This window comes from Stenella coeruleoalba (assembly GCF_951394435.1).
Source record: "Stenella coeruleoalba genome assembly, chromosome: 10".
NCBI lineage: Eukaryota > Metazoa > Chordata > Mammalia > Artiodactyla > Delphinidae > Stenella > Stenella coeruleoalba.
In genome coordinates this window covers 44,351,918-44,378,278 of record NC_137156.1, presented here as the reverse complement: position 1 = coordinate 44,378,278, position 26,361 = coordinate 44,351,918, and the positions used below count along the sequence as shown (strand labels likewise).

The 26,361-nt window shown below is 36.3% G+C and overlaps 1 protein-coding gene across 7 annotated transcripts in view; it reads left to right on the top strand.

Moving 5' to 3' along the window:
- The window catches only part of COL21A1 (collagen type XXI alpha 1 chain), a 186,406-nt gene extending 163,858 nt beyond the window's left edge, over positions 1-22,548 (top strand). For 6 of the 7 annotated variants that reach the window (XM_079934955.1, XM_079934957.1, XM_079934954.1 and 3 more), the window contains 13 exons: positions 1,656-1,700; positions 3,852-3,905; positions 5,516-5,569; positions 8,438-8,491; positions 10,106-10,177; positions 11,860-11,895; positions 14,618-14,662; positions 17,343-17,375; positions 17,957-18,103; positions 18,193-18,247; positions 18,755-18,955; positions 19,765-19,842; positions 21,176-22,548. In XM_079934955.1, the coding sequence (XP_079791081.1) occupies positions 1,656-1,700; positions 3,852-3,905; positions 5,516-5,569; positions 8,438-8,491; positions 10,106-10,177; positions 11,860-11,895; positions 14,618-14,662; positions 17,343-17,375; positions 17,957-18,103; positions 18,193-18,247; positions 18,755-18,955; positions 19,765-19,842; positions 21,176-21,363 (1,062 nt within the window). In that variant the 3' untranslated portion in view covers positions 21,364-22,548. The remainder of the gene's footprint in view (positions 1-1,655; positions 1,701-3,851; positions 3,906-5,515; positions 5,570-8,437; positions 8,492-10,105; positions 10,178-11,859; positions 11,896-14,617; positions 14,663-17,342; positions 17,376-17,956; positions 18,104-18,192; positions 18,248-18,754; positions 18,956-19,764; positions 19,843-21,175) is intronic. The other variant, XM_079934956.1, reaches the window with a different exon arrangement.
- Positions 22,549-26,361: the final 3,813 nt, after the last annotated feature.

Sequence of the window (26,361 nt, the reverse complement as noted above, 5' to 3'; positions counted from 1 at the left end):
GAACCATGTATGGCCACCTTGTGTCTGATAAGATTCTACAGACAGATTTTATTTGAATTTTATTTAAATTCAGAACTTAATCATTATGGTGAGTTGGTATGAGTGTGTATTTGAATGGGAGCTGGTTCTGGGTGGTTTCATCCCAAATCATGGTCTATGGAAATGGAAGCCTTTATTTTGAACAATATTGACTTTGATTGTGTTGACAGTATGCATTTTTTGCCTTAGAAAGGATACAATTCGTTTCACTCTGTTCTCTTTATACTCGTAACTCAATTATTTACTCTAGCTTTATGTTTAGAGTGCTGATAGGGTATTCTGTGCTCATGTTTTATAATGTAACTTTAAATTTTTATATCGTTTTATGTTATTCTCTAGTTAGTATGTTTATAAAGCAACCAGAATGCTTGTCCCTTATTGATGGGTTTTGCTCTCATACAACTTTTCTCTGCAAAGGAGGTAGTGCCATGGAGAACTAATTGAGCCAAATAGGATCAAACTGAATTCCAATTTATCATTTAAGTTTGGATCTTAAAACTAGAACTGTGTGCCATATCTTGCACCGTAATTGTGGCTACCACATGGACCAGTATTGTATTAATAGTCAAGGTTTGAAAATCAAAACAATGGCAGACTTTCCCTGTTGTTGAAGATACTTGATGTAGTTGCCCTGATTTACTGAGTACCACTGCTGTTCTTTGAAAGCCCTGAAGATGCAGAGAGCTTTCAAAGAAATACTGATGGTGCCCAATTTCCCTGTCATTTGAATTTCCTTTTCTGCCAAAGTCAATACATATATATATACATAAACAAATGTTATTCATTATTTCAATTGAAGTATCATCAAGAAAGGAGCTAAGAAAAATGAATAAGAAATAAAAATTAATTAGTACCATCTCTGTTTGTTTGGGGTGATAAATGATCATTTTGGAAAATGCAGTGAATGACAATAGAACTGCTTTCCCATTATTAAATGTGCTCATGTTATTCTCAAATTCAGACAATTAGCATTAATTTTCTCTGAATCTTGCTAGAGAACTCATACATTTGGGCTCAGCCATGTGAAAGAGTTCTCTCTTTCTTTCTTTCTGTCTCTCTACAAACTGGTCTGCATATGCTCCACAATTTTATCAGCAAGGGAATCATTAGGAGAAAGATTGCCATATCTTATACAAGGAGTTAGGTTCCTGGGTGTTTCAAGGCTCAATTTGGAGGAAATTATTTAGTTTCATTAGTTTTCAGTTATGGTGGTGAGACTATGAGGGCCTTTGGAACTGTTGTACTGAATCTGAACTCCTATGATTTGACAGTCTTTTTGCATTAATCATTATAAGTAACAGAAGAAAGTGTTCAAATGAAATATCCTTCTTATTTTATCACTTATGTTGGTCTGAGAGAAGAGCCAAGATTAATATCTTCATAGCTTCTTTTTTTTAAGCCGGTATTTAAAACTTTAAATATCAGATGTATAATAATAAATCTCATAAATTTTTCTTTTCCAAAATTTGATTAATATAAATAGTGGTTTCATGTAGTCAAGAGATATGTTTGATGATTTGCATTATTTACAAGTTAAAACTCCAATTATGGCCTATTCTTCTTTAATGATACAGTCTAAATTTTTTAAATTAAAAATCTACTTTATTTCTTTTTAGGGAATCCCAGGATTTCCTGGAAACCAAGGATTAATGGGACAAAAAGTAAGTGCTAATGAAAGTTGAAAGATTTGGGCCTGGAATCTGATTATGAAAAGGGCAAAGTGGTGATGTCTCTTCACATAGAATACATTTTTTACCACATTCATGGCAACAGTTAATGGTTCAAACATGATATAATTTCAGAAGCTATTATTTTGACCTTACAATTAGTTTTTGTTGTTGTTTTATACAGATATGAATTTGGATTTACATACATGCTTTCTATTTTACTTAGTTACTTTCTATCTTGTGCTCTTAGACCATACTTTTGGGAAAATTGTACTACTTACTAAACTGTATTTTTAGAAATTCTTTTAGTACAAATACTTTGGTTATAAACTTTCAGTGTTTATTCAATTACCAGTATGTTTTTGAGAGAGGATTTTGTAGAGTATACAATTCAAGATTGATGATTATTTCCTCTTAATACACTGAAATTTTTCTACTGTCATCTCCTGGCTTCCATGGTTCACTATGAAAAATCTGCTCTTGTTCTAATCATCATTCTTTTGTAAGTGACCTGTTCCTTCTTTGGGGATTCTTTTAAGATATTTTATTTGTTTTTAGTGTTCTTAAAACTCACTGTGATGTATCTAGATATGGAATTCTCTTTATTCATCCGGGTGGGAATTTAGTTTGCTTCTTGGCTCTGTAGAATTATTTCCATTATCTCTGGAAGACATGAGTGGTTAATCTCCATGCTAATTCTCTTCATCTTCTGCTCTTCCCTCTTTCTGGAATTCTAGTTAGACATATTTTATTCCTTTTAATTTTGTCCTCTACATCTCTAAATTGCTTACTTCCATATCCTAGATTCTTAAATTCTGGTTAAATTTTTTGGATATATTTTCCAGTCTATTTATTCTCCCTTTACTGTGTCTAATCTGCTGTTTAAGCCATCAATTGATTTTTTTAAAAATCTAAACAATCATATTTTTCATTTCTAGAATTTCAAATTTTAATAACATCTTTTTATTCTTTTTTTTATGGAAGTATAGTTGATTTACACCATTGTGTTAGTTTCAAGGGACAGCAAAATGATTCATTTATATATATATATATATATATATATATATATATATATATATATATATACACACACACATCCCTGTGCTATAACATCTTTTTATTCTTGATAGTCTAGTCTCTTGTTCTATCTTCAGTCCTAGTAGTTTTTCATGATTCCATTCTTTCATTTGTAAAGATTTCACATGTAGTTCTAAATTCTCTTTCTAGTCATTCTGACAGCTGCAGTTCACTGTTATTCCTCTTGATTCTCAGTCTTGTGGTTTTCTGCCTCTCCTGTCTTAATTGTTGATGCTGAGCTCATTGCTTCATCCTAGTTAGTAGGCGTCCTGTCAGCCTAACTGGGTCATGGAGAGCCTCCTGCTGGTAACCGCAGGTACCATTTCAGTGCCCTTTGAGGGTCCTGAGCCATTGTAGGTACTAAAGGTTCCTGCCCTCTCCCCATAGCTGGCCCAGTGTTCAGTTTCTTAAAAGCTGAGCATGTCCCCTCAGACACCTTCAGCCCTCTTGTTTCCTGCTGCTCAACTTCTAGTGAGGTTTCTGCACACTTCCAAATCCTCATAATCACAATCATAACTGAGAGTATATTTTATTAAAGTGAGGGATCTTTGAAGACTTCTCCTGCTTCTCAAAGAGGATATTCTTTCCAGGGTTGTTGTTCTGGAATCAGAAAATCCCTTGGAGCATCAGGTCAGCCACAATCCCAAAATCTGAAGTCTAAATGCTATTAAACTGTGTCCTAATTTTTCTTAATCTGTACTTACTATCATAGCTCTTAAATTATGGTAAATAAGAAATTTTTTCACTTGATTTTTTTTCCCTCTGTTGTCTCACCTCACCAACAGTATGTGAACTGCTAGGTCTTCCTTTGAAAGAATAAGAGTGCCGCTCCTGATTTCCTAATGAAATATTTTCCTTAATAATTCCACAGACCCTAGGCCTACGTCTTTAAGATGTTAGATTCCTGATTTTTTACCTTGCATTGCTTCGTCTTACAATATAGGAAGGAAAGGCAGACACATTGGGCTGATTGATATTGAGTTTTCATTTCATAATGCTTTCGTAGGAAATTTCTAAAGATGAATTGATACTCTACAATTTTAAACTTGATCTGTATTTGATTTTTAGGGAGAAATTGGGCCTCCAGGACCACTAGGAAAAAAAGGAGCTCCGGGGATACCTGTATGTTAATGTCATTATTATTACTGGGGTGTTTGAAATATTGTCATTATGTACCAGAGGTTCTTATTCTGAAATTCACAAAACTGGTGGGAGGATTCAGCAATGAGAATTTTGGGATCCACAAATTCCATGCATTTGTATGAAAAAGATTATGTTCATTTTTCTAGAGCAGTCTAGATTTCTTCAGATTCTCAAAAAGTTGGCTACCCAAGTAAGGATTAAGAACGCTTACTGTAGATAAACCAGAAAACAAATATTCTAGCTAAAAAAAATACTGAGTACCATGAGAAGATCTAAAACTCAATAAATATTCTTTGTTATTTTTTAGAAAATTTACAAATTTAGTACAGTAATGAGGGAGAATATATTCAGAACAGGTAGTATAGGAAGATCCTAAATTAGTGAACAAGTAATTTTGGAAGTTTGGGGAGTAAAGGGACATATGAGTATGATATTAGAAATTATGATAATCCTATGGTGTATAGGACTCCATAAAAAATTTCTAAAAGTAAATTGTTAGAAGCAATGTGTATTTTAATCTATGAATCAAATTGCCTGTAATAGCTTTTTTTTAAGTAAAAAAAATGGACAGTTTATGATCTTTCATTTAATTATGTAAGTTAAAAAAGCAGATATTTTAGCCAGTGAAAAGATTTGATAAGATCTTGGTGAAAGATTTGAATGGAATATTCTTCCTCTACCTCCATCATAAAGACCAAATTATTTTTTCATTGAAATATTAAATGAAACTTGATTATTTACCAGTATTTAAGTTAGCCTCCAGAAAGTGAAGGCATTAACTAGAACTTCATTGAACTTCAAGAATATCTATATTTAATATTTCTAATATTTCAAACACTATGTTATGACTAGTATATTTTACATTTTATAGTTGTAATAAATCTGAATTGATAGCAAACCATAGTAGTGATGACATGCTGTTTTCAATGTGACTATACTGAGATTCTGTTTTCTGATAATACTAATTGAATATTTTTTTGCTCATCACATTTCCTTTGCTGTGATTAAGAGAAAGCAAATGTTTTTTATATATGTAATAGTATTTAAATGGAATCTAAATTAAATTAGTTCCTTGTTGCTAGAATAGTTATCAGTGTCTTATTTTGAATTATATGGTTACTAAAAATATGGCCATTTGTAACTTGAATAGACATTCTTACATTCAGAGAAATTATTAGATTTTAATTCTTTAAAATCATTATTCAAGAAAATAGAAAACGTAAGTAAAATTGACCAAAATAACATCTATGAAGTAATCTAATTCTTGGCCATCATGAGAAAGGAAGAAAGTAGAGTGTAGAAAAAAGAAACTTTTCTTTACATTTGTCTCTTACTAGCTCTCCAGTCATTTTTGCTATTTGTAGGTGATTTAAGCAACCAAATTATAAGGGCTTTGCCAGCCTTCATGTTATCTTGCATAGTTTGATTCTTTATTATCCTTTATTTGGATGTGTGTAGGGATGTTTCCCATATCTTGCATTATATTTTAGTGGATTGATTATGATGGTAATGTATAACTTGAAAACTGATTGAATATTTTAAAAATATTATTCTCTAAATTGCTCTTGCAATTTCCATTTAAAATGTAGGGTTTGATGGGAAGCGACGGCTCACCAGGTCAGCCTGGAGCCCCAGGATCTAAGGTAAAGAAAATTAACTTAACAAGATTGAGGGCTTTGTGCAAAATGACCATTTAGGTACTTCAGTCAAAGTTTTAACTACATTGATTTTATTTTGAATGTGGTTTGAAGTCTATGAACAAGCACTTGTAGGAATGAAGTCTTAGGCAAAAACTAAGCATATAAAACACGCTAACGTAAAGCAGGCCTGGTTTAAGCTGGAAAAGGTCCAAGATCCTGCATGACTCAGCCCTCTTCCCTTACTGGCAGCTCAAGGGACTGAGGAATACCCAGAGCTCTATGGGGCTCTGTACCCAGCCCACCATCTAGAGTATCTGTAGTGACCACTGAGGGTAACTTTACCAACTTCCAAGTCCTCTTCTTGGTTTTTTATTTAGTGGAATGTATGTGGAATTTTTATTTGTAAAATGCCTTGTAGTGAGTTTTATCCTCCCTTGGGACTGTGGATAACATGGCACATTATCTCAACTTTCACATTTAAAAAGTAAGGCACGCTTAACAATATATTTAGGTGTCAGGTGAGGTTATTCTTAAGCTAGAACTGGCACTCTGAGTACCATGATTCAACCGTTTTCTAGGTCTACAGAGTCATGTGTAAGAGAATTTCTTTTTATTAGAGGATCAGACCGGGTACCTTCTGGCTCAACGCAAGAAACTATTCTTGACTACTTAATAAGTAGATTCTAGGATAGCCTTCTGAAAGGAAGTGACGGAATTGCTGTTTTGGAAGCATTCAACCTTTAACTAGACCAGGGAAATAGATCCTGGCATACAAAATGAGTACATGGCCTAATCTACTCTACTTTTAATTCTAAAGTACCTAGAAAGAGATAGGATAAAATGTCATTGGGAGCCCAGTGATTAGGGAAAAGTAGCTGCCGTCTCACCAGAGGTGGACCCTGTGGGTGCTTGGAACACTGTGAGTCCTAGCAGTAGTAAGTGTGCACTTGCCAAGTGGAGGTTCTCCATCACGTTGCAAGGTCATGCTGTAAGAAAAAATAGAGTAGTTGTATATTCCTTAAATAACTGGGTACAATGGACTCTCCCATGATGTTCTGGATCCTCTAATTCTTAAGAACCCAGCCTAAGATTTCGTCAGCATTTTTAATTAGCCACTTAGCATCGTTGGCTCACACTGAGCTGGAGGTCAACTAAACCTGCTAGATTTTCCATAAAAGACGTTAGAACAATGTATTTGTGGCATCCACCACTTGGGTAGGTCTGCTGTTGTGGCTGGGGAGTCAAGTGGCTGATTCTAACATCACAGTTTGTTTTTACATAAATTACTATAAAGTTTGATTTCCCTCATCTTGTCCTTCTACGATTATTTTGTTAAAAATAGATTCAAGATGTTAAAATTATACCTCTTAAATGTAATCTTTTCAGTGAAACATTTCAACTTGTTTTCATACAGTATATTACCTCAGGTCTTAGAAAGTTTTTCTGCCAAGGGCCAGATAGGACATGTTTTAGTCTTTGAGGGCCATATAATTTCTGTTGCAGCCACTCAGCTCTGCTATTGAAATGTAAAAGCAGCCACCACGGTGTGGATGTGCCTGTGTTTCGTACAAGTTTATTTACAAAAGGAGGCATTGGGCTGACTTAGCCCACAGGCCATAGTTTACTTGCCTCTATGTTAGTTGACAAAACCCTCTGGTTTTGTCAACTAATATATTTGTGAACTATGCCTTCAGTAACAATTGATATAAATTCAAGAGTAAGACTAAAAAAGCTTGTTAAGCAAGGCAGGGATGAGGCTGAAATTCTGTGGTAGATCTTTAGAAAACTTCTAATTTAGATTATAATACCTCTTTGTAAAATAGCTGTTGAACCATTTATAAGTCTGTTTTACCCTATCATATTCCAGTTTTATAAAATATTATCTAAATGACATCAGGGTATATTAACATAATCAGGTCATGTAGCTTTTGGTAAGTCCTGTCACCTCTGAGTTTCAGCTTAATCATTTGTAAAATTAGAAAATTTAAGGAACCATTGTTCTATGGTATAATCATGCTTTTATGTGCTAAATGCTTTAATTAAGTCCAAATAGTATGCTCACGTGGTTCTCAACGTGAGCTGAGAATGAAAGTGGTTCCCTTTACTGATCAGTGAGCCTGACCTGGCTCTGGGTGATCATCGCCCCCCACTTCTAGGTATCACACCAACCTCTTTAATTATAGGTTTTTGCCAGACATTGATTGGGTTGTGATTTCAGGTGTCCAAGTATATTTTGAAAGCCAGAACCACCACTGACAATCTCTCCTGATGATCCAGGAGGCAGGTTGTCTTTTATAACCAATCCTCTTTTCCTATCTTACATTCTTTGCTCTGACAACTTGGTCTTGCTTTCCAAATGTCTGTTAGCAAGGACTGCACTGGAATCCTGAAAAAGAATGCAAACTAAAAGTTTTCTGATTCATGCTTCTTCCAAAAGCCACTCAAAAGTGCATTTGAGGCTAATTTTCTTTTTTCAGTTGCATACTGAAAATGAGTCATACAGAGAAAGCAAAACAGAGAAAGATGAAGATTTCCAGCCTAGAAGATGCTATTAAGATACATGGGTCTGGCTTGTGCAGCACAAAGACCTAGCTAATTAGTGCCAGTCCCTAAAGATTGGAATCTCTCTTTTTACTTCGAGCTGCCAGCATCAAACAGGCTGGTAGAAAGCTTTATAAATATGCGGACTCACTTCCCTGCTTAAAAGAGTTTTTCTTAATAAATAGGCTTCACATATAGATTCTATATTTCAAATAATTGGAAAGTTGAAAATGCAAAAGTTGTTTAAAATGTATTCCCTTAAGTGTCTGTATCAGATATATGGTAATGACTAAATTCAAAAAATTTCAAATGGCTTTGATGCATTGACAGGGAAATAAAGGTGAACCTGGACTTCAAGGGCTGCCTGGGGCTTCTGGGCTCAAGGTAATTAATTTGTTTCGAAGCATTTGGAAATGTTTTCAAAGAAGTATGAGTTCCTCTCATTATTTGATGAGATTAACATTTGTATCCCTTAAGAAAAGATAGATGAAATGAAGGATTACCTTTTAACATAAAATTAGGGTACCTGAAAGCCAGTGGTGAATGTGGGCCAATTTCATTTCTGTTTTTTGGATATTTTATCATAGTTTAGGTAATAAAGGCATGAAATATGCTTTAGTTTGGTTTTTCTAGAACTAGTAAAATTTGGATGCTAATATGAACATCTTCTCTGGTTCAGAGAATATCACGCTCTTATGTGGCTGAATGAGTGTGTGTCTCCCCTGGTGGTGCCGTTTCTTTGTTTGCTGATTGATGGGACTTTATTTTCAGTCTGGGAGTCACAGTTGCCTTTACCAGTTTCCTCCAAACCAAATAGTTGATGTTTATTTCAATCAGATGTTCAATTCTCTTCTAGCCTTTAAAAATCTAGAGTAATATTCAACAGCTCACAGTGAGCAAAGAGAACAGAACTTAGTTTCTACAGAAGAGAGTTGTTTTTATTTAATATGACAGAGTTTGGGACTAATGGTAAAGCAAATAAAGCAAAACCAAAACTCCATGAAGCATATTCAGGAGCATGTCCTATCTCTTAAAATTTTAACCTAAATATTGTTGATACATCATCATCATATACTTTCACATTGTAAGTCTCTTTTAAAAAAGGAAATAATCCCTATGACATGATAGGGAGTAGAAAAATTGAGTTAAGATAACTTATGGACTATTCCTTGTTCTGAAAACAGCTCAGGAATTTATGTCTAAGAAAATAATATTCCATATATATAAAGTAAAAATCATAAATTTGCATATCTAACTACAAGGGTGTTCACCCCAATATTATTTATAAAAATAAAAACTGTGAAAATGAATGTTTAACAATAGAAATTTTATTAAATATGGTAAATCAATATAGTTGAATACTATTCTGTAATTTAAAATTTAAAAAAACATAATGGCATATAAAGAACTCAAAATATTAATATATTTTGAAGTAAATGATTATGTTTACTTAAGTTATGCATACACAGCACGTTTTAGTATCTAAGTTGTGTATGTGTTTGTGAGAGGTAGAGGGAAAAGTATATAACCAAATAAAAATAGTGGGTAATGAGATTTTCAATAATTTTATTACTTCTATTTACTTACCAGTTTTGTAACAATAAAATAAGTCTTTTTAAAGGAGGATTATGAGAAAAAGCAATTTCAAGAGGATGGGAAAGTATTAGTAAATACAAAGAGAGATACCTGTGTTTATTATTTTCACTGCTTTATTATTTACTGTTGACATTATAAATATAATAAAAATACCAAATGTTTATAAAATTTTAAAATATGATATGATCTCAGGATTTCTTAACTAGCAAAGATAGGAAAAAATATAAGAAGTTTTATTGGGACTTCAGTGAACTTTACTATTCTTTACTACTTCTATAGTAATAACTCTAACAAAATTTTTAACTATCAGTTTTCAATTTGAGATGTATATAGAGATAAAAACAGTGGGGTTTTTCACAAGCAGTAAGCCTGTGATCTTCATCTGAATTCTGTGTTACTTAGGGAGAACCAGGAGCAGTGGGTCTGCCAGGAGAACCAGGATACCTGGGTTTACCTGGAATTCAAGGGAAAAAGGTATGATATTTAGGACATATAATTCAATGTTAATCAGCTATTACCATGTAAGTTTTCTTTTTGTGCTCATAGTGTAGAAGGGCCAATTATGCATTCAGTGATGAGCTGACCTATGTATTTGGTGTACATATAATGTGTTCAACCTCATGCTAAGAGCTGTGGCACCTTTCATGTCCCCACATAGGTACTGTCTCCTAGATGAGGATCTTCGAAGAGACAGATCAAAAAATATAAACGTACAATTAAATAATATCTTGTAAATTCAGATTGTTCTGTGGTCAATCCAGATGTGTCAAGAACTTTTTAGGGAAAGTATTCCATGTGAGGCACTCTTACCAAAATGTGAATATCACTCTTACCAAAACTGGGGCAAAAGTCTGAAACAATAAAAATTACAGCCAGAATGCTTGACCATGGCATTCCTATCTGTGAAACAGTTATATTACATAATAGTTCACTTAAAATTAATTTAAGGACTTTAAAATACAAAACATATATATTCATATAAAATGTTTTGGTGAGATAAAACAGCATCACTTTGGGTTCTCTCTCTCTCCTGTTAAGTAAAGAACTCTGAGCTGTATCTATACCAATATTATTGTTGGCTTGAAGTCTTTGAGCAAGAACTGACTGCCCACCTGTCAGAGAAGTCCATGCCCCTGCAGATATATACAGTTCAGGTTAAGAGTGGATGTGTTGGCTTTTTTTCTGCAAAGGATACAAACTGTTATGTCTCCATCTTTGTATTCCTTGCTCTTTCACTTTTTCTACCATTTCATTTTTTCTATCCCTCATGTATTATCTGCTCAGCCCCTAGATTACTGTACCTAGTGTGATCCCTTTTGCCCTGATGAGCGGCAGGCAGTACTTGCTGACACAGGAATGACCCTCACAGCAGCAATTAAGTGTTAGACCATCAGTGAATATTAAGTAAACTACTGTGAATATGTTTGGATTTAGAGAATTTCCTTGTTCAGAAACCTGCCAGTTAAAAGAAAATCTGTATTTTATTCGCTGTAAACACAAAACTCTACTCTTTATGTTTGGATAGGATGGTAGAAAGGAAATTTGGAAAGAGCGTCCAAGTTCAACCTTGGGCAAATGCTTACCTTTCCTGATCTGTGGGTACATTATAAGAACAAAGACACTGAACTAGTTGGTTTCAAACATCTCTTCTAGCTGAGAAATTCCAGGAAACAATATTATGGAATATGAATTTCCCCCCAAAAGTTAATTTTTGAAGCATATGTTTTCTAAAATACTTTTTCAACATTGTTTTATTTCATTTTTTCCTATAAATTTGTGGCCATTATTAGCTTAATAGTAGAAGACTTTTCAGTTTGATTTCATAAAACGAGATTTGTCAAAATATAGTCCTCTCTTTGTTTAACTTCAGATTGTGATCAATATAGAAAAGTTTTCTTCTTCCTTATAAAATAGAAATTGTAGTTAATTTTCTTTTGAATGTAAGAGCACAAGAAAGTATTCATTTAGAACATCATCTTGACATAATGTGTTTTTACTCTCTTCTCAAATACCATGTTGGAGTCAACTTTTGTTTATAAGGCACTTGTCGAATTTGCATGAGACCATATATTTTTCTTGGCAGAAGAAAAGCATGTTTATTTGAAAGGATACAGAATATATGACATTATGATACATATTAGACGGCCTTTTTGCAGGGGGACAAAGGAAATCAAGGCGAAAAGGGCATTCAGGTATGTTACTGGCTTATTTTATTTTTTTGGCTTGGCAAAAAAACTCAGGGCTTCATTCTTTTTAATTCTTACATGGCTTTTCCAGCTCCTTCCTGTTTTACTGTCAATATCTGTTAAATCCCAGCTTTCTCATTTTACTAAATTTCTCAAAACACATCAAATCTAACTTTAACATTCGTCACTACACCACTATTGTAGGAAACTTGGGAACCAAGCGATTCAACAAAATAACATACGGATTTTATCACATGCTTGTAATATATATTTATTTACATATTTTATGGTGTGTTGGTTTCCACAAATGATTTGACATGGCTTATGGCATAAATAAATTTGATAAGAAACTGTTAACACTGTATATAAAACATATTCAAACTAATAAACAGAAGGAGAGTTATACCAGAAAATTAGATCAGGCTGAGGAAATCTAGGGAGATTTAGAAGGACGTTTGGTTTTGGGTGGCTTAGCAACAAAGGCAAAGAGGAGAACTATGCTACAGCTTTGGGAGATGAGGACAGTTTCACCTCAGTCTGAGTGGCCCTCAGATGGTTTTTTCATTAACTGAAGCCTGACCCGTGAGTAGGACGCCGCTGGCTGAATCAGTGACACTGATCAGGAATAAACTATATCTGTTGGTCTTTCAGTCTTTTAAGTTCTAGAAATGTAAGACTTTTCCAATCATCAATTACAAATCAAGTGTCCAGACAGTACTTTAATGATGTTTTTAAGATTACCAAGCTCAGCTATAGGGGTTTCCCTGATGGTCCAGTGGTTAAGAATCTGTGCTCCCAATGCAGGGAGCACAGGTTTTATCCCTGGTCGGGAACTAAGATCCCCACATGCTGTGCGGTGTGGCCAAAAAAAAAAAAAAAGTTCAGCTATAGTGGCTGAGTCTTGCTACGTAAAACACTTTGCAAAATTCGCAGAACTTTGAAAGCTCCAGAATATCTGGTGGCATAAAAGGAAATTTCAAATTTAGGTAATAATAGCATCAAAATCTGCTAAGGTCACAGTCTGAACACTGTTTCAGACAATGAAACTTGAACTAAGCCCCTTCCCCCCATCCCACTGTCCTGACCATTTCTTGTCATGGGTCCTGGGTGACTGTAATATCCTAACTGGTCTCCTTGAGTTCAGTCTACCCCTTCCCCCCACACTTTTACCAGCATCAGTAACTAAGTTACACAACTGCTTAGGAGTCCTTCAGTGATGCTCCACACACATTTCAAGATAAAGTCCAGCCCATAAAGTGCCTCCTTGTTGGACTGAATCTTCTTTAGTCTTATCTCTTTGCCAGTCTACCCACTATTATCTGCTCCTGCCCTGCTGCTTTAGCTGGAAGAAATTATACACCTCTGTCCTGTGTCTTCTCTCCCTGCCACACCCCCGTCTTCTCGAGTTGGGTACCACTTACACATCCCTGAGGGCTGCACTCAAGGTGGAGTCATTTTTCCTACCCTCTTTATCAGATGCCCCACCGTATGTCCCAGTAGTGTCCATTCCAGATATATAATTATACACTGCATCCTTATCGACCGTATTTTCATTATTCTTTTTTAATAGAATTCCAATAGAATTTAGTTGTATATATTTTTATTGATATAATTAACATATAACATTGTATAAGTTTAAGGTATACAGGGCACAATGTTAATATATAATAATGTATAAGTTTAAGGTGTACAAGGTGTAAGTTTAAGGTGTACGAGTTTAAGGCGTACAAGTTTAAGGTGATATAATTAACATATACCATTGTGTAAGTTTAAGGTGTACAAGGTGCAATTTATATATTGCAATATGATTACTACTGTAAGGTTAGCTAACACCTTTATCATGTCACGTTAGTTTGTTTATGTGTTGAGAACAGTTAAGGTTTAGTATCTTAGCACTTTGAAATTTAGAATTTAACTGCTTATTAAAGAGATTAATTGCTTAGCTTTTGCACCACACAGTAAGCAACTTGAAGGCAACATGGGGACACTGCAACAGTGTCCCTACAGCAAATAGGGCCCCTGGGAATTCATTGATGTAAGTAAGTAAATGAAAAAACCTCTATGCAGGAGTGATTTACAATTTCAGTCACTAGATCTTTAATTGATTGTGTATCTAGGTGTATGTTTTGCTAGAAACTGCTAATTATCCTGTTCAACATAGGGATGAAATAGTAGAGTATCAGGGTCTGGCCCAATGTCTTATACAAGGACGATGTCCCAAAATATTAATTGAATGGACAAATGTGTTTATATCTTTATTAATTTTTTCTCTATTTGTCCTAATTTAAAGATTTTCATTCAAAATGTATTTTACAGTATATTTTTAGTTTAAAAATGTCTTTCAAGTGATCTTCTTGCCCTCCATGTGTATAATCAACACCGAACATGAATAATGTCATTGAAATTAAGAAAATGACCACAGCCACTGGATTTTTAAATTATTTTCATGCTGTGAACATGGACTCAGCAGAACATCCTCAACTGTCTAACATTATTTACATGTTCCCCAAAGTCAGTAGTTCATTCCTTGTCTTTATCCATTTTAGCTGTAAGATTAGGTTGACGTTCCTCTCACTTCTTTTTTTCTTCTCTTACATCATTTTACATATTTGCATCACTGCTCTTGTGACCTTTCTTCTAGATGACAGCACAGTACATAGTTTGTGTTGTATATGTGATTGCATCATATGTGTGCAAACTAATGAATAACATTTATTCAATTTTAAAGGGTCAAAAGGGAGAGAATGGAAGACCAGGGATTCCAGGGCCACAGGTATTTTTTTTTATGGAAAATGAAATAATGAATCACATAATGAACCCCCTGAGAGAGGGTTACTTGCAAATAAAAATGGGTGGGGAGAAGGGGAGATGTAGCCTGCATTCTAAGTGCATTCTAAGTGCCCAAGGATGAGAATTCTAGTGGTGATGGTGATCACAACTTTAATCTTTTGATTTATATTTTCATTTTCCCATGCTGATACTCTCAGTGGCTGTGAAACTTGATTTTCAATGCTTTCTTCTGACCAAGTAAATGACTAAAGGTAGACAGTTCCACCCATTTCTTGGAGTAGTATTGGCCCAAGGCAGCCATACATGGCAGCATCTCTGTACCTACTGTTGAGTTTTGATTTTCTCCTTGAAATGTGAGTAGTTGAGGCCATACATAGTGAAGGAATGTCCTTGTTTCTCTCTAGTTTGTTCAAAGATATAATTTACTACACTAGAGATGAATTAAAATGCCATCTTGAAGAACTGTGTTATGCAGTAGATACATAATAAGATTGCCTTGCTTCTTCCTTGACTAAACTCTCCTCATGAAGCCATGTTTCGGTGAGATTGCCAAGTGGCATGTAGGTTCAGTCAGAGCCATATTGGACAAATAAAAGCATCCAGCTGGGCTTCCCTGGTGGCGCAGTGATTGAGAGTCTGCCTGCCAATGCAGGGGACACGGGTTCGTGCCCCGGTCCGGGAAGATCCCACATGCCGCAGAGCGGCTAGGCCTGTGAGCCATGGCTGCTGAGCCTGCGCGTCCGGAGCCTGTACTCCGCAACAGGAGAGGCCACAGCAGTGGGAGGCCCGCGTACCGCAAAAAAAAAGAAAAGCATCCAACTGATTAGGGAGTGTGGGTGGGAGAAAGATTCAGTGATTACACTGACTCTGGAGGTAGGGGGATAGAACTGTGAGGTGATGGCTCCAAGGACAGGGGTCTCTGGGTCCCTCACTTGGAGGAATGGGGGAGACCATTGGTGTAGGGAGCAGTCTTTGAAAGCACATGACCCCAAGGTTGTGTAATATGGAGGGTGAGTGTTACATGTCAAAAAGTTGAGAACTTAGAAGTGAACTTCAGAGCAAGGATCACTGAAAGGAGAAATGGACAGAGTTTGCCTGCATACAGTTATGTGCAATACAAAAGGTCTTCATTTTCCTGTCCCTTCACTCCACTCACACCACTGGGTGACAGTCAGCTCTGTCCCTATTCCCCTCTGACCTGCTCTGTTTCCCTGCGTTAATCACACAGCATCTTTAAACAGCTCTACTCATAGGAGGACCCTCACCCCTTCATCCATCACCCTCCACAACCCAGGCGTTTTACCCCAAATTGTTATTCACAGTAACTCTCTGATAGAAGGATATTTTCTTTGGATTTTGAGTTCACAACTTGGTTAGCTCACTGATTGACAGATGACACTCTCTGCAAGTTTCCCCTAACTTGTTTTCTTTTATCTCACTTCTCAAGGAAAAGAGGAAGTCTGCTCCCCCAAGGCAGGATTTGGGTTCCCTAGAAAGCTTCTGTCCTGGGTGTGTTGGAAGCTGCGTTTTCCACCACCAGGAACTGAGTCTACAGGGAGAATGGCAGGGGGCGGGGTGGGGGTGGGCGAGCAGGACAGCCATTGCCTCTCAACAGCTGAATAGTTGTCCCAATCTCTCAAAGTAAACAAAGTCCTAGTTAACTGTCGTCCTACCAAGGGCTGCACGTGTGTGATTTTTCTGGCGTTCACATTGTGAATGGGGTCCAAGCGAATGTTTCCCTCATGAAATCATCTTAGTGGATTCTCAGATGACAGCTGTTTTCAGTTTTAGCTCTCATTTGGTTCTAGTCCAGAGAGCTTACTATTTTATCTTTCCTCTTACTCTGGCTCCATTTGTAATATTCTATCTGGTAGAAACCCCTGCATTTCTTCAGAAACTTCCATATTTAAAGAATGGCCTTACAGAGAGTGTTTTACTTGCTGATCGACGTTTTTTATACATCTTTATTGGAGTATAATTGCTTTACAATGGTGTGTTAGTTTCTGCTTTATAGCAAAGTGAATCAGCTATACATATACATATATCCCCATATCTCCTCCCTCTTGTTTCCCCCTCCCACCCTCCCTATCCCACCCCTCTAGGTGGTCACAAAGCACCGAGCTGATCTCCCTGTGCTATGTGGCTGTTTCCCACTAGCTATCTATTTTACGTTTGGTAATGTATATATGTCCATGCCACTCTCTCACTTTGTCCCAGCTTACCCCTCCCCCTCCCCATATACTCAAGTCCATTCTCTAGTAGGTCTGCGTCTTTATTCCTGTCTTGCCCCTAGGTTCTTCATGAGCATTTCTTTTTTCTTAGATTCCATATATATGTGTTAGCATACAGTATTTGTTTTTTCTCTTTCTGACTTACTTCACTCTGTATGACAGACTCTAGGTCCATCCACCTCACTACAAATATAGCAGAGGGAGGAACACACACCCAAACTCACTCTACGAGGCCACCATCACCCTGATACCAAAACCAGAAAAAGATGTTACAAAGAAAGAAAACTACATGCCAATATCACCGATGAACATAGATCCAAACTGAAAATTAAAGTTTGATTAAATGTGTGGTAAAGGGTGCATGCCACATTGCTAGTACTGTAGCTTGCACATTTACTTATTTATTTATTTTTTCCCTATTAATTTTCAAAGGGAATTCAAGGCCATCATGGTACAAAAGGAGAGGTATGTTTCTTCATGTATTATGCTGTCTGTTCAGTCCTCATGGCTTGATTTTTAATACTGTATAAATGTAGCTATTGACATCACAAACAGAAAATATCTTTCATGTTCTTTAGTAGTTCCTAAATAGAGATTTTCAGAATATGTAGATTCACTGAATTAGGTATGAAATGTTACATATTTGCCAGTAATATTGATTCTTCTTCTAAATTAGGAGCTAAGTTTTTCTGCATGTTTCTCAATGAAGAATATTGTGTATTTCTACATCTATCTCTCTAGGATTTAAACTCCTTGGGGACAAGACTGTGTCACGTTCATCATTGTATCTCTGGCACTATGCATATTGCTTAATCAATATATGTACTAGGTAGTGGTTATTTGTAGGGTTGGATGGATGGATAAATGACAGTTTAATATAATATGAAATTTCCTTCCTGATCAATTACAGTGTTTCCCAACAATTTCCTATATAACTTAGATATATGTTTATATATTTTCATATCCATATCCTTAAGACTTTTATGATGCATTTATACCTTCTGAAATATTTAAATAGAACTTTTGAAGATTTCTTTTGTTTTTAGAGAGGTGAAAAGGGAGAGCCTGGTGCCAGAGGTGCCACTGGACCCAAAGGAGAATCTGGAGTGAATGGTCTGATGGGGCCTACGGGTCCCCAGGGGCAACCCGGGGAAGCAGGTCCTCAGGGACCCCCAGGACTAGATGGGAAGCCCGTATGTATTCTGCTTCTTTCACAGTTTTCATATTTCTGTTGCTATTTACTTGGTATGTCAATGTTATAACCCTTAATAATTTGATGCAGGGGAGAGAATTTTCAGAACAGTTTATTCGACAAGTTTGCACTGATGTATTAAGAGGTAAGTCTCCAACATAGAGATTTTGATAACTTTCAAATTTCAAAAGTAATACAAATTCTTTGTAGAAATTATAAAAGATATAAGTAAGATGAAGAAAATAAAGGACATTTATCAACCTCTCGTTTTTATTTTCCAGATAAGTATTTTTATAAAGGTAAAATATTATATGTACCCTTTGTAATCTTTTTAATAAAGCAATTTATCATTATTTCACCATTGATTAAATTTTCTTCCCTGACATAATTCTGGTAATTTTATTCATAATATGACATCTATAATTTAATTTACCAGTTTCTTTTAGAGGGGCACTTCCTTTTTTCCCTTACTTGAAGCAATTGCCACAATAAAATTATTGCACAGAGCAATGGATATTTCCATAGTTAAATTTCTAGAAGTGAAATTATTGGCCAAGAGATATGTATCTGTAAATTTAGAAAAAATATGAGTGATATTATTAATGCCCATTCACCATTTAAACATAAGGGATGGGGTTTCTTTGCTTTTAAGCCCAGCTACCTGTCTTACTTCAAAGTGGAAGAATTCAGAGTTGTGATCACTGCCAGTCCCAGCGTGGCTCTCCTGGTATTCCTGGGCCACCTGGTCCCATGGGCCCAGAAGGTCCCCGAGGATTCCCTGGTTTGCCAGGAAGAGATGGTGTTCCTGGATTAATGGGAGCTCCGGGACGCCCAGGTGCCAAAGGATTAAAAGGTACTTAGTTTGTATGTGTAAGCAAATAAATAACAGAAAAGGGTATTTTTTGTATTCACATCCTAAACTTATTTAACAGGCAAGAGTTCCTGTCTGTTTTCTTGAAGACAAAAAATTTTTCTATCCCTAAGTCTTTAAATAATTTGTCAACTGAGTTAAAGAACAATCATTCTATTTCATGAAAGAATATCCTAAAGTCAAGAGAGAGGTCAACGTTATGAAGCATGTGAACCTGTAAATCAGAAAATGTTGACAATGTACTTAGAAATTTTGCTTGAGTCTAATTAGGTCTTTAAATAGAACATCACAGACACCATTTCCTTTATTTTGACTTTGGTTACTTCTGTAACCATATTCAAAATTGTTTTCTATAAATTTCTATAAGAAAAATGATGTTTTGCGACCAAACTTCCTAATAGCCCACAACTTACTGCTCTTTGTTTTTGAATATTTATGTGAAATGTTGGTTGATAATTCTTTCCTTTTAATTTAATATTATAGGAACAATTTAGATGTTTCATCAAAGTAATAAAAGAACAAGTATGAGTAACAAAAAGAGCTAATAATTCCAAACCATTTTCCTTTCTTAATATTTAATCTTCATTAAGTTTTGCTAGACCACTGATCATTTTATAAAGTTTCACTTCAAAAATTCTGTGTCCTGTTAACAATAGTAAATAGGTGGCTGGCTAATTTTTAAAGATTTATTTTTCTTTTAATGTGTGTATTAACAGCTTTGAAAGAAACAATCTAGGAGGAAGTGATTTTATGGGAAAAGTAAGCTTACTCCCCTCTCTGACACTCTGCAGGCTTACCAGGACGAAATGGGGCAAAGGGGAGCCAAGGGCTTGGGTACCCTGGATTACAAGGTCCTCCTGGTCCCCCAGGTATGAACTGATGATGCTCATAAGTGTTGCTGCACATTTTACGTTAAGAAAATCATCATAAATCTCTGTCCAAAGATTTGAAACCAAGACTTTCGTTTCCTTTTTTGAGTGATTCACATTCAACACATTGAGCTCTAACTACTAGAAGTTGTATCCTATATTATATCCATTAATCATTCAGGATTCTCTCTCACTTATCATTTAGACTCCTTAGAATACCACTCCTTAGAATAGTTCTCAGATGGTTCCAAGTTGCCCAGGCCTACCTAGTGTATATCACCTTTAATCTTTATGATTCTCAGGGAAGCAGAATAATGCTGAGATGGACTTGTAAGCCAGCCTCTGCTAGCTGCATTATTTAACTTATCCGTGTGTCAGTTTCCTCATTTGTAAAATAGTGATGAGATGTCTTTTGCATCATGACATTGGTGGAAGATTAAATGAATTAATACATGTCATGCTATCAGAACAGTGCATGAAAAAGTTATGTTTTCAATAAATGTGTACTATCATTATTATTTTAGATGTTATTACTGCTCAAGGCTTTTGGGTGGATCAAATGATTTAATACTTTGTATGTAAAGCATTTTGAACAACACCTACAATTGTAGCTTAGTGCTGAATAAATGTTTAGTAGTAGTAGTAGCAGGAAGTATTAGTGGTAGAAAGTGCCCAGTCCACTCTGCTCCATCCCTAAACCTAAATATTTTGTTTTTGTTATTTTGGGTCATCAACTTTAAAAGGCCAATATCTTGAGTTAATTTTTCTTTTTTTGAACATGCTAATTGAACTAAGTATGGTTCACAAATTAGTGTTATAATACCTCTGTGTATTGATTACTAGTATACTATGGTAATGACAATGTGTTTCCTTGTGGAAACTAAAATATATATATATATGTATATAATGGAAATAGTCATTTTGACTACAAATATGGCACAAAAGTGGCTTTATTAGAGTTTTAGCTTACTGATATATTTATAATAATTTTGGCAATTTATAATAATATTGGCAAAAGATAAGCTGAGAGGAAGAAATAGTTTGGACAATCCACAAATTGAAATATTAGAATGTTAGCTCTGTGTCTTCAGCCGCAGCATGATTGCATATTAACATAGCTTGGCCTAGTTTTACAAAAATTACTTTTGGATAGTTCTTTTCAAAATGGAAGGTGTATAGAATTAGCAAGAGGATACCTCCTCTTTTCACCTTAGTGCAAATACGTAAAAGTTTCAAGGGAGTCTTTTTACCAGTTTACATGTTTTGCAGATTCAGCTGTGTCAGCAACAAAACCAAACTCATCTGTTCATGTATTGCTAATGTCCCATCCTAGGTCCAGAGGGCCCCCCTGGAATAAGCAAAGAAGGTCCTCCGGGAGACCCAGGTCTCCCCGGCAAAGACGGAGACCACGGAAAACCTGGAATCCAAGGGCAGCCAGGACCCCCGGGCATCTGTGATCCATCACTGTGTTTTAGTGTCATTGTCAGAAGAGATCCCTTTAGAAAAGGACCAAACTATTAGTGTCTGATGCCTCATTCAGCAGCCTAGGCATGGTGCTCTTCTTTTGTGGTCTTTGCATCTCAGGAAGATAACAACAGTAATCCCTTGAAAAGAAACTCATGTACCTCGGTGTTTTTATTATTGTTTCTTTCCTTAATGAAAAATATAGAAAAGGTCACATATACCGATTTTAAAGGCTCCTCAGTTCTTCAGAGCCTTTAGATTAGTAGCATTAACTAAATCTCAAGGGTTTCTTGTAAGTCCATTCATTTTAGTCAAAGTCAAATATAAAAAAACACCATTGCCTGTCAGCCAGTCAGTTTCAGTCACTGTGAAAAATTTCACATTCAGCCTCCATGCAGCAGAGTATTTGAGTTCAACTTCCTGTCTGTGTGAATTTCATGTTTCATAGCTCATAGCTCACACTTCTACATTAGTCCAAACGTGCATCTGGACATGGGAGATGAGATCAGGGCTGATATTCAGTTTGGGAACAGACCGTATTGCCATATCAGCCCTTACTCCAGTGTCTGTGCTTACCAGACAGTGGTGATGGACTGTTGGGGTTGTTCAGTGTTTTGAATATCACCTCTGAACATTCTGGAAAAAAAGTTTCACTGGACCTGGTTGATATGTTCAAAGGAATGGTAAGTTCAGAAATACCAAAAAGACTTTCTTCTTCATACTTGCTTAGTAATTGGAATGTTTGTTGCATGCCTTCATTTTCCATTTCAGTTATTACATGTGTACATTCATATATGTTAACTTTTATTGTAGCAAAGCTAGTGGGAATCAATGCTCTAGTTGACAGGAAAGGTAACTCCACAAATCCTAGGATGTCTTGATATTTTTAGCAGACTTTAAAATATTATAAACAGTCTTTGTGTACTGTACTTAATGCTTTTGTAAGGAACATAATTTGAGATATTCCATCTTTATCATGCTCTAAATTTTGTTACTTTGCTTATTATTCAAAGTACAATAAAGTTTTGAACAGGCCTGAATGTAGTGTCTTTTTTTATACTTAATTTTAACTGATTCTTGAGTATATTATCCATTTGACATGGTCATTTATTCAATGGGTATAATTTATTAAATTATTTACCTTATTTTTAAATCACTGATTCATATGAAATAAGAACTTAGAAATTGGGTTGGGTGCTCCTCACCTAGATGGGTACAGCATCTGCTTCCTGGCCCAGGTATGGCTGGTAATCAGAGTTTAGCTTAACTGATGACGTGTCCTTCTGTGACTTTGATGAGAACCTTGGAGGCGACTGAAGCCCATACATTAAGCAGCTGAATTAGCTTAAGGCTTGTTTTGATGTTCTGTCTCCAGCAAAGCCCCAGATATTTGTTAGACCTGACCAACTTACTCCTGGTAATTATAGCATTTCCTGGTAGACCTGGTGAAGGGGCAGAATAGGAACTTCCTTCTGCCCCTTGTTCATTCGACCAGCTTTGAGCACATGTGATGCTGAAAACTTGGTCTCTATGTACTGGTGCCAAATCGAATCTCAGAGACAGAGTTTTGGATGAAGTAGAAAAAAATAGCTTTATTGCTTTGCCAGGCAAAGGTGGACACAACAGGCTTATGCCCTGAAAAACTATGTGTCCCAACTTGGGAGGATTTAGTGAGGAGTTTTATAGCAATGATTCAAAGGTGGGGTTGCTGATAAGGTTAGGGTATGTGCAGGGCCTACACTCCTTTAATCTGGCCTCTTGATGAGCTTCTCTGGTTCCTTTAATCTGGCCTTAGGGGAGTCTTCTCTGGAATGAAGAATGCTGACATATCCCATTTATTGGGAGTTTTAGTTCTGTAAAGAGCTCAAAGACATTGTTATGTGTATCTCTTAAGGTGACCCTGCCCCAAGGCTGCACTATTGTTTCTTGACTGCTCCTCCCTTGTCTCTATATCCCCCTCCCTACCCTGATTAGCAACTGTTTGAACCTGTCCTTTGGAACTCAGGGAAGGTCATGGAGGCTGGAGTCTATTCCCTACAAACAAGAGATGGGGGACAGAAAGCCTTCCATGCCCAGGAGCCCCACAGGGTCCTGCTCTGTTTCACATGGCCATGTAACGCCTGGGACTGGGCCAGGGATACAATGGTGACATAGTCATGTGGTCTGGCCTGAGGACACTCATGTCTAATGAGGCACAGGTAGGAAAACAGGTGATTGCTATACATTCTAAGAAAGGAGAAAGTGCTATAGAAATGTATAGGGTGATGCTATGGACTAAATTGTATTCCTCCCAAATTCATATATTGAAGCCTTAACCCTCATGGGATCCTGTTTGGAGGTAGGGCTTTTAGACTGTGATGAAGGTTAAATAAGGTCGTAAGGATGGCATACTAATCCTATATGATTGGTGGCTTTATAAAAGGAGGAAGAGGGAAATCCCTCTTTCTCCACATGCACACATATGACAAAAGACCACGTGAGCACACAGTGATAAGGCAATGATTTAAGAGCCAGGAATTATCATACTAAGTAAAGTAAGCCAGACAGAGAAAGACAAAAATGGTACAAATGAACTTATTTCAAAAGAGAAATAGAGGGCTTCCCTGGTGGCGCAGTGGTTGGGAGTCTGCCTGCCGAAGCGGTGGATGCGGGTTTGTGCCCTGGTCCGGGAGGATCCCACATGCCGCAGAGCGGCTGGGCCTGTGAGTCCGGAGCCTGTGCTCCGCAATGGAGGAGGCCACAACAGTGAGAGGCCTGTGTACAGCAAAAAAAAATAAATTCAGACATAGAAAACAAACTTATAGTTACCAAAGTAGAAAGGTTGGGGGAGGGATAAATTAGGAGTTTGGGAGTAACATATACACATACGACTGTATATAAAATAGATAACAAACAAGGCCGTCCTGTATCGTACAGGGAACGATATTCAATATCCTGTAATAACCTATAATGGAAAAGAATCTGAAAAAGAATAGATTCATATGTATAGCTGAATCACTTTGCTGTACACCTGAAACTAACACAACATTGCAAATCAACTATACTTCAATTTTTAAAAATTGCATTAAAAAAAAGAGCCAGGAAGATCACCCACCCTGATCTTGCACTTCTGGCCTCTAGAACTAAAAGCAAATCCATTTCTATTGTGTAGGCCACCCCATGTGTGGTGTTTTGTGTGGGAGCCCAAGTCATAAAACAGATGAGTGTAGGGAAAGCTTCCCTAAAGCAATAGTTATAAACTGAGATTTGAAAGGCCAGGAGGCATTAGCAGCCCCCCAAGTCATGTCAAGTGAATAAAAATGAGCAAAGTCTAGGGGATTAGAAAAGGCCTGGAGAACTGAGAACAAAAACTAGTGAAATCGAGTGGGACCCTGTGGGGCTTCTGGGCACGGAAGCCTTTCCGTGTTCCTTGTTTCTTGTTTGTAGGGAACAGCTTCCAGCCTCCACAACCTTCCCTGTGTCTCAAAGGGCAGATTTGAGCAGTTGCTAATCAGGGAAGGGAGGGGGATACAGAGACAAAGGAAGAGCAGCCAAGATACCACCTGAGGCCAGATTAAAGGAACCAGAGAAGCTCATCAAGATTAGGATATCACCTGGCCAGATTAAAGGAGTGCAGGGCCTGCACACATCCTAATCTTATCAGCAACCCCACCTTTGAATCATTGCTATAAAACTCCTCACCAAATCCTCCCAGGTTGGGACACATAGCTTTTCAGAGCATGAGCCTGTTGTGTCCCCCTTTGCCTGGCAAAGCAATAAAGCGATTCTTTTCTACTTCACCCAAAACTCTGTCTCCGAGATTCGATTAGTCACTGATGCACAGAGGAATCACTAGGGAATATAAATCATATTTACTTTCAGTATCTGCTTTTAAAATTGGTAACTCAAGATGAAATATTTCTGTAATTTATCATGGTATATATGTCCTAACATATTTTTGCCTTGTACAAATTCGAGACTAACTCATAAAACACTGATGTTTAAGAATGAAAAGGTGAATGGTTTTGTCCTGCAAATACATTTTCACCATAATGATGTACCAGCATCTTACATGCAAGACCTTTTAGCGTAGTTAAAAGGGCATGGCTTCCATAGTGAGGTTGCCTGTGTTCAAATTCCCACTGTTTTTTTCCAGTAGGAGCCTTCAGAAAATGTATTTATCTTTTTGTGCCTAAGTCTCTTCATATATTAAATAAGGAATATTAATAATACTTACCTAATAGTAAGGATTAGGATTATGAGGATTCAATGAGATAAAACAAAAATATTAATCCATAGAATAAAGTCTGATCATCTACCAGAGCCACACAGAAAATGTGAGATTAGCAAATTTTGAGATGAAATATTTAAAAAACTTATTCAAAACATTTTATATTTGTGCAACTAACACTGATAAAGTTAATTTGATTCAATGCCATTAAGAATGAAACTCTCAGTCTTAAGGGTAACAACAATTCTCAGTAAAGGCTCTCTTGACCAGGTTTTGATTCATCCTGGTCTAAAATGTAAAGTGGGAACAATTTAGGTGGGAAAAAAATCAGCAAACCCCTGGGGTTTATAGTCTTTAGTTATTTTATCTGTATTTTATTCTATTAGCTATATTTATATCAACTGTATTTTATCCTTGGTTCTTAGAACTTTATCAGGTAATTATTTCATTTCCATCATGAAGAGATTTTCAATTGAGATGGAGCTGCATATCATTCTTTTTATCCCCAGTAGAGGGCAGCAAAATACATATATACCCACAAACACAGAAATAAGCTATGATAACTTCCTCTCATTATATTAATCATATAAACTATCACTGTGTATATTTAGCCTGAACATTTTCTCAGTCTTGTATGCATAGTTAGATTTATATCCTTAAAACCTTAATTATTCCAAAGGAGAAAAAAAATCACAAGGGTTTTATAAATTGAACACCTAAGCCAGAGTTCATGAAGCCATTTATACTTTGATATCTTGCCTATCTGCTTTACCTTGGTATGATTTAGTTTATTGACTTAAAGTGCTCTGGCTAGGACCTTTGATTATAGCTTCAGAGTGGTAACT